The following is a 14,546-nucleotide window of genomic DNA, read 5'->3' on the forward strand; positions in this document are numbered from 1 at the left end:
CTCTGCCCCATATGTGCCAGGGGACATGAAGCAGTACATGTTTGCTTTTTGGTTGGTGGCTTAGTCTCTGGGAGCTCCCAGGGGTATGGGTTAGTAGATGTGTTGGTTTTCCTATGGGGTGAAGGTTTCTTTTTTGTATGAAATTTATTCAAAATCTGCCAGGAATGCTTGTGCTATAGAACTTATATGTCATTGTATCTTATATACTGACATGTGGCACATACATACATATAGGATATACATTGGTACATAACATAATACTATAATATTGATCCTGTGCCATACATATCTCTTCAACAATTTTACTATCTTTAGACAACAGTGAACTATTCTACACTTCTTAGACATTACACTTCTTTTGTGAGATTTTCTTGTTTTAAAAATGATGAAATATTTGAAATGTTTTAGTTTCTGATCATGTGAATTTTCATCATTAATCACAGATTAACAGATTAGATTAATAATTACTGTAGACTAAGGAAATCATCCTGGAGCTTTTTGTGTAGGGCTGTGGTACACAAAATCTTTAAGTGAACCTTGTACTATTTTTCTGTTATAAGTTTGTTTATTGGGCTGTTTTTCAATTGAGCAATGCATAAAGAGTTGAACAGAATTATTTTTTACTTGTTTGAAAGAAGGAAGAATACCATTTTATGTCAACATTTCATTCTTTGCTTTTATGTCACTAAAGTAAATATTCCTTGTAAATTCTAGTAACAAATTTTGACATAAAATCGCCAACAGAAGAGTCTCATGTCAATCTGTATTTTTAAGTATTTATACATTTACTATCTTTATTTAAAATTTCATTTCGTTTTGTTATTTGCCATTCATTTATTTTTGTTTTCTTCTTTTCAAGGCCCTGTGGAATCCTACATGCACTGGAGGCTTATTTAAACCAGTATATATTTCAAGCTAGATTTAATAATCATTTGACCACAAATAATTCATCACTGATCTTTGACATGTTAAATATTGAGTGAAATCAATTTTTCTATGAATCCTGTTAACTATCTCACAGAATGTGTAGTACAGAAATCGTTTATCCTAAGCACTGTATACTTTTGCATTTCTAAACAATTGCCACAGAATATTAATGAAGATTCAATGGACCTATGTTTACGTTTACCTATTGTATTTTTATAAAAACATATACTTTTATTTAAAGGTAATCTTTATATACAGATTTCCAAGATGTAATATTCCACTTGGCAGTAAACGTTGTTTGATCATCCTCTTTATCCATACCATTTGGGTTTCTTTTTTGGTGATAAACTTTGTGCTAGTTAGGTTACATTTGATGTGCATCAGATAGATTGGAAATGAAGCCTTTGATACCTCATCTTAGTGGGATAGTTCCCAAAGGTGAACTGGATTATTTGTAACCTCGTCCCATCACATTAACCTCAGGAGATGACCCTGAGTATCTTCAAATAGGACAAGTGAGCACAGCCTTTATCTAAGCACAGAATGTAATACAGAAACAGAAGCTAATTATGTTCTTAAAAAGAAGATAAACAAACTATTGATCTTACAGTGAAGAAAGTTCGTTGAATGTATGTGGTATAAGAAGAGGCCTTACCCTGCACTAAACATAAGTGGCTCCCTTTCTCTTGCCTTCCTATATAGCTCCACCTTATCAAACCACATAGTGTCCAGAAGGCGCTAATGAGTAAGAGGCACAGTTTATTGCAAGGATCATTCAGTGTTGTAGGCAGGATGTTGTTCAGTAGAAGGCTACAGGGCTCAGAAAAGAAGAGCAGGTCTTAATGAGCCATTACCCTTTGTAAAGAAACAATGAAATAATTATACTTAGCAGTAATGTATAAAAATATGCCATTAAATTATTCGGAACTTTATGTTACACATATATGAATTACAAAATGCTGGGGGCAAACTATGGTGTTAAATAAAACTATAAATATATTTATTTACACATGAGCCTTGTATGTGGTCTTATTGACTTTATCTCTTTAAGCATTCTTCTAGGATCCAACATACTAAAACATTTTTGTTTCTTCTAGGGTTTTCTAGAATTTATTCTTTTCTTTCAGATGGTTTACATGTGGAATCTTTATATATTGACAAGGCAATATGTCATTCTACTTTGTAAAACATTCTCATCATACACTTTTTTTCATCGACTGGAATGATCAGAATATTTTCAAAGAAGAATTCAATTAAAGATGTGGAAATGACAAGGAAGACAAAATCTGGGGTTAATTACTAGAGTCAATTGATAACAAAAAGCATCTTTGATTTCCTCAAAAGCAGTATCAACTGTCAATACAGAGGAACCAAAATACCTTTCTCAAAGATACAGATTCAGGAGCATCATTTATTTTTTGGTTAATTCCCTTATTTATTCATATCACAAATGCTGCTTGACATGGCCCCACTCTCAGAGATTTTTCCCCATCCCCACTCCCCTTCATCTCTGAGTGGGTGCTCCCCAGCCTACCCCTTCCTTGGGATATCAAAGAGCATCCTCTAGGACTGAGGATAGACAAGGCAGTCCTCTGCTGCATATATGAAGGGAACCTCAGAACAGCCTGTGAAATTCATATGTGGCTTAGTCTCTGGGAGCTCCCTGGGCTCCGGTTTAGTTGATACTATTTGTCTTCCTATGGAATTCTCATCCCCCTCTGTTCCTTCAATCTTCCACTTGACTCTTCCCTAGGAGTCTGTGACCTCAGTCCAGTATTTGGCTGTGAGTATCTGCATCTGACTCCTTTAGCTGCTTGTTGGGCCTCTCAGAGGACAGCCATGCTAAACTCCTGTCTACAAGCACACCACGACATCAGTAATAGTGTCAGGATTTGGTGCCTTGCCTATGGGATGGATTCCAAGGTGTGCCAGTCACTCGTAAGCCATTCATGGAGTCTATGGTCCTTTTTGTCCCTGCATTTCTTTTAGACAAGAAAAATTTCGGATCAAAAATTATGAAAATTGGTGACTCCATCCCTCCACTGGGGTCCTGTCTATTGTCTCTCCAGGTTCCATCTCCCCACTGTTAGGCGTTTTGGTTAAGGTATCCCACATTGAGTCCAGAGAGGCTCCTCCATCTCAGGTCTCTGGGACTTTCTAGAGGTTCCTCCTACCACTGGCAGCTGCGTATTTCAATCATTCTCCTGGACTTCTCCCTCTGGGCTTCTCTTCTACCCCCCTTGCTCATGCCTCTTTTTCCCCTCCCCCTCTCAGGTTCCTTTCTCCCTCTGCCTCCCATGATGATTTTGTTCCCCCTTCTAAGTTTGATTGAAGCATCCTCACTTGGGTTTAATTTCTTAGAGTCTGTGGGTGTATCGCCGTTTAATAACAGCAAACTGTTTACATTGTGATCTTGATTCCTCTCCAGACTCCTTCCACTACCCCTATCTCTCCTTTCACCTTTTTTCCATGACTGAAAATACAGCAGCATGCTCACAAATCACTACTTTCAATTTCAAAGATATAAAACTGTAAAAAAGCATATTTAGAAAATTTGCCTGTTTATTGTAGAGAGTGATTTTTTTTACATCATTCTTCATTTAACTGTAACATTATTGCTTTGCAAGTTTTACTCCATAGCATAAAACGATATATAAAATACTAACTGGGGTGTTATAATTATTCTGTGAAATGTATGAACAGTATTAAAGTAATTATCTGCATTTCACGGAGTATACACACTAAAACTAATCATTATTTTCAACAGCTGAAAACTAGGCATAGGGTTTGTGTGAGCGCTGTGGTTTGTGTATCGCCAGTTATTGATTAGTAAAAATGATATGCCTGAAAATTTACTTACACAATAAATACAATATATATATCCTCACTTATCCTAGAAACATAGGAGAGTATGGACTAACAAATATGCCAGGTACATTGGGTATTGTGCTTATTTTTTTCTTATAGGTTTCTAAAAATAGGATTCTATCCTATTTTAATTTCCCATGTATAGACCTTTTCAAAGAGTGACTTGTGACATGGTCTGCTAATACAGTAATTGTCATCACACTGGAGAATGCTGGCACATTACACAGAAGAATAGCCTGAACCCTCTGGGTACTAAGAGACAGTTATGTGTATACATCAAAGCGTCATGTGGCATGCCTTCACTGTATCCACTGAAGAGAAAATTTTAAATCAGAAAGTTCTGTATTAGGCAGTGACAACCTAAATTTTAAAAACAATAGCATTGGTAACAAATTTTACATATATTGACAAATGTTAGGTATTAAGATATTATAGGAAAGCTTTCAGTTTCAGATATAACTCCCTGATTGTCAAAAGAAATATAATGTCTTTTAAAATTTACTTAAAAACTAAAAAGACAAAAAGGAACCAGCAAGTTGTGTGTGTCTGTGTGTGTTAAAGAAAGGTTAAATGTATCTGCAATGTTACAACGGAGACTACTATCATACATTTAAACAATAAATTATATACTTCTTTTTACTAGACCAAATGCAAATTTAAAGATTAAACTAAAGGAAAGAAAGGAAAGGAAAAACCCATACATAAGGATATTTTCCCATGGTCGTGCCGAACAAAAGGAGGCTGAGGAGTTCCGAGCACTCATTACCCTCGCAGAGGACTCCAGTTTTTTTCCAGCACCCACGTGGTATCGAACAACCACCCGTAGCTCCTATTTCTTTTTTTTTTTTTGCTGGATATTTTATTTATTTGCATTTCAAATGTTATCCACGTTTCTGGTTTCCCCTCCTGAAACCCTATATCCCATCCTCTTCCTCCTACTTCTATGAGGGTGCTTCACCCCTACCACTCCGCCTCTCCACCCCATCATCTCCCTACACTGGGGAAATTGAAACTTAAAGGGATTCTCATCCCCTGCTACATATGCAGCTGGAGCCATCGGTCCCTCCATGTATGCTCATTGGTTCCTGGTGTAGTCCCTGGGAGCCCTGGGGGGTTCTGGTTGGTTGATATTGTTGTTCTTCCTATGGGTTGTAAACCCCTTCAGTTCTTTCAGTCCTTTTTCCAACTTCTCCTCTGAGGACCCTGTCCTCAGTCCACTTACAGAGCCTCTTTAGAGACTGCTAAATCAGGCTCCTGTCAGCAAGCACTTTTTGGCATCCACAATAGTATCCGGGTTTGGAGTCTCTATATAGGCTCGATCACCAGGTGGGGCAGCCCCTGAATGGCTTTTCCTTCAGTTTCTGCTCCACACTTTGTCTCCATATTTCCTCACTTGAGTATTTTGTTCCCCCTTCTAAGAAGGACTGAAGGACACATACTTTGGTCTTTCTTGTGAGCTTCATATGGTCTGTGAATTGTATCTTGGGTATTCCAAAATTTTGGGCTAATATCCACTTATCAGTGAGTACATACATGCCAAATGTGTTCTTTTGTGACTGGGTTACCTCACTCAGGATGATACTTTCTAATTCCATCCATTTGCCTGAAAATTTTATGAAGTCATTGTTTTTATTAGCTGAGTAATACTCCATTGTGTAAATATACCACGTTTTCTGTATCCATTCCTCTTTTGAAAGGCATGTGGACTCTTTCAGGCTTCTGGCTATTATAAATAAGGCTCAGGTTCATAGCTCTTATTTCTAAAAGCTGTGTGTGACTCCTGTTTCTTCCTCCTGCACCAGGCATACACATGGTGTGTTTTGTTTTTAACTTACCTTTTGTTTCTCTTTTCATTAATATACAAATTCTCTGGTTTTGCTGGTTCCAGGGTGGTCTCCAGTCAATTTACTTCACTAATTTTTTCCCTCTATTTTTCTTGATCATTCAGAAACATTAACATCTTGCTCATTTTCTTGAAAGATTACATTTGACTATTTCTCAGTAGTCTGTTTAAAAATAAAACCTGACCTCCTGAGACTATCAAACCCTTAAAACATATTTCTAAGAGACCAATGGTATTCACCACTGTAAAAGCTAAAATTCCATCAGAATACATCGAAAACCTGTAACCAGTAGCTGAGCTTTGCTCTAACCTAGCCATCTCTAATCCCCAGCACTGTATTTGTACAACAGCTTGTTTTGTTCTGTTAACTCAAAACCCCACTCTGAGACTGGAGCACAGTATTTGGGAACACCAAAGTCTATGTTCCTAGACCATAGTCATTCATATTTCTCTCCAGAATAATCTCTAATTTCTTTTGAAGTAAAAATTGCATTTTCCTGTTGACACATTCATAGTGAGGAAAGGAGAGCATTTCCTTACTGCCAGGAAAGCCAGTGACATATGCATGAGAATTTTCTTCTGATGTAAGGATACAGTGGTTAGGTGATGCTCCTGAGCTGCTCACTGAGCCTTACTGTCCCTTTAAGTCTTCAATAAAAGGAAAGTGACTAGGGATAGAGAAAGTATTCATTCATCTCCGCAGGGACTAAGAGCCACTCTTGCTTGTCTGCCATCCATTGTATAAAGGTCCAGCAGAAAGAATAGGTGACTTCTCATACAAGTTTTATATTAAGAGGGATGGCAAAATGTCACCTGAGGCAAAAGATGAAGTGAATGTGAGAATGGCTTCCTGAAGAAATAATTGTGTTGATTTTCTTTACCCACTGCTTCTTGGTTCCCAAAAGGTTTATGTTTAAAAAATGATTTTACGAATTAACTTATATTCCCTATAAATGTTCATGAAGCATTATATTTATGAATCTGAAAGTCTCTTTCATTTAGTTGTAGGCACATGAACTTAGAGACATATTCCTGAAAATTAATGACTGGTCTCTGAACAACTGATTAGGCAAGTCAGTCATTCAGGTACAACAGGAGTAAAGCCTTACATGTGTAGAAACACATGATCCATGAAATTATTTCCTTACAACTTGTCAGCAGACTTAAAGCTTCAGAAAAATACTATTGTTTTCAAGGACAAATCATGTGATCTATTCTAAAAGCTGTACTTGTCTGTTGGGTTACAATGACAAAGAACCTTCAGCACCTTACACCAAAAGTCAGATGCACAAGAGTTATAATCTTACCCAGTAAAATTTTCTTTGAATGGGGTAGATATTTATCATGTGATCAATACCCAACATTCTTTCTTCTACCTCTTACATTCTGTTGGTGAGACTTCCTAAATTTCTCATTTCCAGAGTTTATTCAGTTTGGGTTTTCTTCATTGATTTTATCTCCACGTTTGGCTCTTGAAGAGTTTTATTTACTTCCTTCTATTGCTAGTGTTTTCATAGATTTCTTTATAAGGATCCCTTTTATCTTCATACCAGCTGTTTCAAGGTCTTTGTCTTCTGCTTCAGCTCTGCTCCAATACTCAAGGCTTACTGTGGTAGGGTTGCTGGTCTCTTGAAGAGATGTATTGTTCTGGTTCTGTTTACACTAGTATGTAAGCATCTAGGTTGTGGAGGATTTTAATGCTAAGTCTGATATCTGGTCTTGTTTGTTGAATAGGTGGTTTTTTTAATGTTTTTTGTTGCTTTTTCTGGTTCTTAGGAGAGCAGTATGTCACCTGGGAGGACATTTTTCTTGGCTCCTCATAGATGTGATCACTGGGGGTCTGAACAAAATGTGTTTCTAGTTATTAGGGTTTGATGCCTAGGAATGGGGATGGTTTGGGTGAGGGTTCACAGGCTGATTCATGAGAATCTAGGGAAGAGAGCAATGAGTTGGGGTGAGAGTCAGGGTTTAAGCATGAAGAAAAGGAGGTAGAGTGATGACTCAAAGCTTGTTGATGACCTTGGCTGGCTGACCTGCTTCTCTATCACATGCAGCCATTTGGGTTCCCAGAGAATGCCTGCTGGCATTGGAGGCATTGGAGGTTGGAACAAAGGATTGAGTAGGGAAAAATGTTAGAGAAGAAGATATCCATGATCTGCAGGAGATGGGAGAAGAGAGGTGTGGAGACCATAGAAGGTGGTCAGCTACAGATATGGGGATGAGACTGGAGAATTGGATTTAGAAAAGAGAAAGAATAGATAAAGATCTGCATGTTATTATATCCGCTTCTCTGGCCAGAATGATCTGTGAGTTCCCAGAGAATGCCCACTGGAGCTGGGGACCAGAATAACATAATTAGAAGGGAAAAGGAGGTCTGGAGGAAAAGATCTTTGTGATCCTCTGGAAAAGGAGACAGTAGAAGGTGAGTCTATGGCAGGTGGTCGGCTACAGAACTTGGAATGAGTCTGGGCATTGAATTTGGAGGTGGGGATAGAGAAGAGAAGACCTATAGTTAGCCTACCCTTTTTTTCTGGGTTGTGGGGCTTGGAGCATTCCCAAGGAATGTTTGCTGGTGCTTGAGGCTGGGACAACAGGATGCATAAGGAAGAAGGTTGGAGAAGGTCTGAGTGGTCTGTTGGTGAGGTAAGCAAGGGAAGAGGAAGCTTCAGTAGTTGGTCTGCTCTAGAGCTGGAGAGAAGACTGGAGAAGTGGACTTGGAAGAGACAAAGAAGAGGTAAAACTCCACAGGTAGGCTACCTGCTTCCCTGACTGGAGTCCTGCTGTAACTATTTTAAGACAGATGATCACTGTTGACAATATTTATCTCAGAATCATTATTGTACCTGTCAGAGTAATTTATTGTGACATTGTTGTTCCAGCAGCACATTTACTCATTTACCTCCCACAACTTTATCATTAAACACATTTTTCTTCTGAAAATATCTCGAGAGATTTTAAGTGACAAATAAATGTCTTAAATGTGTGAACAAAAATGACTTTCTTATTCCTAAATAACATGCTTTGTTTGCTACAGAAATAGATCATTTGCACCAACTAAGACATGGAGGTTTAATGCATTGCTTCTCCTGAATAATGTGCTTTAAAATATTCTCATGTTGTCCCCTAAATCATCTATTAAATTTCAATCTTCATGATATAAATGTAAAGTCTCCTTCTATCCCTCACTGCACAATGTACATCTTTGCTTAATGAGAAACTCACCTATTGAATTTTACTTCTTAAACCTAGCAAGCTACATTATTCTGCATGAACTTTAATGTTGAAGATAAAAGGAAATAGTTATATTACTCACAGTTTAGCAACTCCTACTCTCTTAACTGAGTCACCTATTTTAATTTCAAATTAAGCAAGTAAGCATTAACCTATTAGCATTGTAATTAGCACAACCCTACAGTTACTGCTTTACTCAACCTCAGTCCCTCTGCGTATGTACCATAAGTAAACATAAGCAAATATGCAGAATTAAATGCCAATTTTTTACTAAATACTTGCAGAGTATAAAATGTATTGTGTCAAGTTGGAAGAAAACTTTATCCAGAATTTGAGAAATGACATTTTTATTTGTCTAAATATTTTATTATATGTATGCTTGTATATATACCACACGATCTAGAGGAAATACTTATAATTTCAGAAAGATTATTAGTTTCTCCTGATATTTTTGCAGTTTGACACCCTATCAATTGACTATTAAACAGATTTACACATTTTTATGTTTAGTTTCTGACATTTGACAATGGTTAGCCCTATATTAGAAAATGTGTAATACTGACATTTCTGAGCATTTTACGTGTTGTCAAAAATAAGTGACTGAAATATTCAGAGATTAGGTTTAGTGTGATGTCTTTAAATACATTCACAAACATCATGGCACATGTGAGTTTCCAGGATTTCCATTTAAATGTTTAAATGTATTTAGATATTTGTTTGTTTGGTTGAAACATTTGCCGAACATCTATAGTGTGCTGGGTCCTGAGCTTCGAAGCTCAGCCAACCACAAACCAGTTTACCATATACATAAGATTCAGCCATGATCACAATATGTGTTTAAAATTAAAATTGTACCATCAAAAATATGTACAGGGTGATCATTTCAGACCATGGTATATTTTAAAATAATTTGTGATCAAATTTCAGCATATTGATTTCAGGAATTATGCCATATCTTGGTTCAGAGAATGAGAAATGATATTGATATATTCCCAGAGGAAGGGAATGCTAGAAGTGTGAGGTGAGAGTGAGTGGGGGGAGTCCCCTCTTAGAGGCAAAGGGGAAGGGTAGGGGCTATGGGGGTTCACGGAGTGGGGAGGAGGAAAGGGGGCAACATTTGAAATGTAATAGATAAAACTTCTCAAGCTCTCAATTCTTTTATTTCCATCAAAGCAAACAGGATATTTTGATTAACTTATGGGTCATTGGTAACTTGATTATACATACTGGTCTTTAAAAATATTCTCTAAAATAAAAGAACATTATTAGTATCAGGCACACAAGAGCTTGTTGTGTTATGTGTACTTCTGTACCTATGCACTTTGATTCGTTTAAAGGGACACCAATATATTCCTCATGGTTAGTTGCATTAAATATTTAAGAATCACTTTAAATATGTAAAATTAAGTATGTGTAAAATGAGATTAGATGACATAAAATTTCTACGAAACTAAATAATCTATGACAATTTTACATTTACCATTGTTAAAATACATTAAATGCTACCAAATCAGAAAAGCATTGGCAGAGTTGGACTGTGGTAATCATTTTTCATGGTAGTGGATAAGAAGCAGCACTGAATAAGCACCCAAGGAGTGGCAGTCTCCTGCACTTGTGTATTTAGTTCTTATGTGTTACATTTTGGAAACAAATTTTAAAATATGTAGCAAAATACATGCCACATTGTTTGTACATTGTTTTCTTACAATAAATATCTAGATTATTTGTTCTACACTAGAAACTTCTAGAAGTTGGAGGTAGTCAATCACAGCAACTATCATTCTATTTATATCTCACTTAATAAGCATAAGGACTTTAAATGGCAGGTCCCTTATCTTTACGGAACAGATGAGAACATTGGATTTACAAACAATAAACCGTCTCCTAATCCCACAGACCACATGCTTATCCCTGAGTTGTTCATACATCAGGAAGATGGCCCTTATCATCGCATCATTCCCTGAACAGATACAGTGACAGCTACAAAAGGGAATTTGGTATCGTTCCTCCATCTTATATATGAGGATCATTATATTAGAAGAACCAGAAGAAGAAAAATTAACTGTTTGATCAATACTAATTTCTTTTTTTTTATTAACTTGAGTATTTCTTATATACATTTCGAGTGTTATTCCCTTTCCCGGTATCCGGGCAAACATCCCCCTCCCCCCTCCCCTTCCTTATGGGTGTTCCCCTCCCAACCCTCCCCCCACTGCCGCCCTCCCCCCACCAGTCTAGTTCACTGGGGGTTCAGTCTTAGCAGGACCCAGGGCTTCCCCTTCCACTGGTGCTCTTACTAGGATATTCATTGCTACCTATGAGGTCAGAGTCCAGGGTCAGTTCATGTATAGTCTTTAGTTAGTGGCTTAGTCCCTGGAAGCTCTGGTTGCTTGGCATTGTTGTACATATGGGGTCTCGAGCCCCTTCAAGCTCTCCCAGTTCTTTCTCTGATTCCTTCAACGGGGGTTCTATTCTCAGTTCAGTGGTTTGCTGCTGGTATTCGCCTCTGTATTTGCTGTATTCTGGCTGTGTCTCTCAGGAGCGATCTACATCCGGCTCCTGTCTGCCTGCACTTCTTTGCTTCATCCATCTTGTCTAATTGGGTGGTTGTATATGTATGGGCCACATGTGGGGCAGGCTCTGAATGGGTGTTCCTTCAGTCTCTGTTTTAATCTTTGCCTCTCTCTTCCCTGCCAAGGGTATTCTTGTTCCCCTTTTAAAGAAGGAGTGAAGCATTCACGTTTTGATCATCCGTCTTGAGTTTCATTTGTTCTAGGCATCTAGGGTAATTCAAGCATTTGGGCTAATAGCCACTTATCAATGAGTGCATACCATGTATGTCTTTCTGTGATTGGGTTAGCTCACTCAGGATGATATTTTCCAGTCCCAACCACTTGCCTATGAATTTCATAAAGTCATTGTTTTTGATAGCTGAGTAATATTCCATTGTGTAGATGTACCACATTTTCTGTATCCATTCCTCTGTTGAAGGGCATCTAGGTTCTTTCCAGCTTCTGGCTATTATAAATAAGGCTGGAAAAAATTTCCTGAACAAAACACCATTGCCTTATGCTCTAAGATCAAGAATCGACAAATGGGATCTCATAAAACTGCAAAGCTTCTGTAAGGCAAAGGACACTGTGGTTAGGACAAAACGGCAACCAACAGATTGGGAAAAGATCTTTACCAATCCTACAACAGATAGAAGCCTTATATCCAAAATATACAAAGAACTCAAGAAGTTAGACCGCAGGGAAACAAATAACCCTATTAAAAAATGGAGCTCAGAGCTAAACAAAGAATTCACAGCTGAGGAATGCCGAATGGCTGAGAAACACCTAAAGAAATGTTCAACATCTTTAGTCATAAGGGAAATGCAAATCAAAACAACCCTGAGATTTCTGATCAATACTAATTTCTAAATTCTCAACTAACAATCTATGGCAAAGTCAAAAAGACACTAGACAGCTTTGATAATGTTGTCATTGCAGTATGAGATTCTAGATTGACTCCTGGAGAGTCTAGGTTAGTTTGAATTTCAGTTTCTGATGTCACCTCTCACACTGAGTTATCATACTGAGATTGTTCAAATATAAATTTTCATCTGAAAGATTAACTTGATGCAATGGAGACTAAGATACATTTTTACTATTAACTATATCTTCTCTTGAAGGCTGGAATAAGCAAGGCTAAACTACCATGTTGAGTTCTAATGTCACTAATAAGCAAATAGAAAATTTCTTTAAAAACATTGTATTATGATACCTATAGGTTTGTTACAAGAAGGTAGTACCTAACTCATTTCTCTTAATGCATAGCTGTTTGCAATTGTGTGGGTCAGAAGGCATTTATTGACAACTCTTTAGCAAGCGTACTTTTTAATTAAAACCAGCAAGATTTCTGCCCACAAGCCTGCTTGTCTTAGATATGAAGAGAGCCACTTTTATCAACCCTGAGTACTTCTGAAAGCAATATGTTTACACAGTAGAGTATTTGTTAATCCTTGTGCACTAAAACAGATCTGATGTGTTGCTTTGGTGTGCTTCTGTGCTACCATATGTCACATTTTTATGTTCCACAAATATGTTCAGCATCACAAATAAAACCAGGGTGGCTCCTCTCAGCTACCCTGGTATACACTTAAAATTCTCCTACTGGGATCATTGTCAGTACGAGCACTTTAATAGGCAGAAATAATGAGAGCATTAAACTATACTTTTGCTTATTATGTGTACAAATAAATAGGATACATAATTTTACATTTCTAAGAAAACCTTGGGTGTTTCAAGACTGTTGACATTTGGTATTTTGGGTCCACAACCTAATACCCAAGTATTGATGAACAAACAAGTTTTCAATTGTTTTGGCTTTGCTTATTTTGCACAGAATAAAAGAAAATGGAAGCATGCCCTTAGCATGACTTTCAGTCTTAAACTCTTCTTCAAGGAGGGATGATAAAAATTTACTTTTACAAAAATCACTCTGCACCTGAATGACTTGGTAAAGAATTCCTTACATTATAGAAGTCTTTTATCCAGACAATAAAAGCAACAGTGAAAGAAATGCTTCTGTTTTGTAAAATAGAATGTGGATTTTTTTTAAAGTAGAAATTTTTTTCAGTTACATTCCTTTTATAAATCTCATAAAACATGAAGAGCATTGGAAATGTGGATTAAGTATTCTCTTTCTAACTTTTCATAGATTCTCCTGCTTGAAACATTCTGTACATGGTTCATAAGCATTGTTAGAAGTCCAACAATGATGTAAGAAATATTTTTCATAAATGTAATTGAAGATGTATTATAAAAAATCCACTCTCAGTCTAACTCTGCAGAGCAAAGTAGAATTTTATGCTTGGGTACTGAGAAAGAGTGACACAGGGGAAAGACTTTCAGCAAATATTGCTGATAAAATTTTCTTCTGGATGCTTCTAAATTGTTTGAGTCTTATTACTGTACCATTGCATTTAGAAAGAATTTCCAGGATGAAAAGTAGGTATATTATAGAGACTCTAACTTTTAGTGAACTTCTCCAGTAGATGTTTAACTAGAGAGATTTCTGGATGTTAATTTTACTATACACATAATTATAATATTTTTCCTCTTTTCAAGAATTACTATTGTGGAAGCTAAAAGTATTTTACAATGAAAAAAATTACTGGAAGCAGAGTCTTTCAGAAAACAGTCTCCAAAATAAATTTATTTTTGTTGAATTGATATGAAAGTAATTATTAAAAGGTGGCAAAACACACACACACACACACACACACACACACACACACACACACACACACATATATATATATAACCATTTTCACTCTGTGTATTTTCTCTAAGCAATAATATTTTCTCTAAGCAGTTGTATTCCTCAGGAAAAAGTGGAAAAGTCTGGTTAGTTTTGGAAGTTACCACTAGGGACATTCACTATGACCTTGTGGGAAGAGGCTAGGAATTCTGTTCAGAACCTATGTACACAAAACAACTCCTAGCACTTGGAATGTTCATAGCACAAAGACAGGGAAAGGCAAGGAAACTCTTTTTCTTACACTTAAATCGCTACCTGACAGAACACACAACCCAATAACCTCTGATCCAATTAAGATATAATTGCCCACCTAAACACACAAAGCCCTGTACACATCCATCCCTAAAGAACATTCATAACAACCTGTAAAGGT

General features: G+C 36.9%; 1 protein-coding gene across 5 annotated transcripts in view; it reads left to right on the top strand.

Moving 5' to 3' along the window:
• Ccser1 (coiled-coil serine-rich protein 1) overlaps nucleotides 1–14,546 on the top strand; it is a 1,234,532-nt gene that overhangs the window by 652,685 nt on the left and 567,301 nt on the right. Inside the window, 1 exon segment of one of the 5 annotated variants that reach the window (NM_001443689.1) lies at nucleotides 860–1,936. In NM_001443689.1, coding sequence (NP_001430618.1) covers nucleotides 860–919 — 60 coding nt within the window. In that variant the 3' untranslated portion in view covers nucleotides 920–1,936. 5 annotated transcript variants of the gene reach the window in all.

Source organism: Rattus norvegicus, chromosome 4 (genome assembly GCF_021556685.1).
Source record: "Rattus norvegicus strain SHRSP/BbbUtx chromosome 4, alternate assembly SHRSP_T2T, whole genome shotgun sequence".
Classification (NCBI taxonomy): domain Eukaryota; kingdom Metazoa; phylum Chordata; class Mammalia; order Rodentia; family Muridae; genus Rattus; species Rattus norvegicus.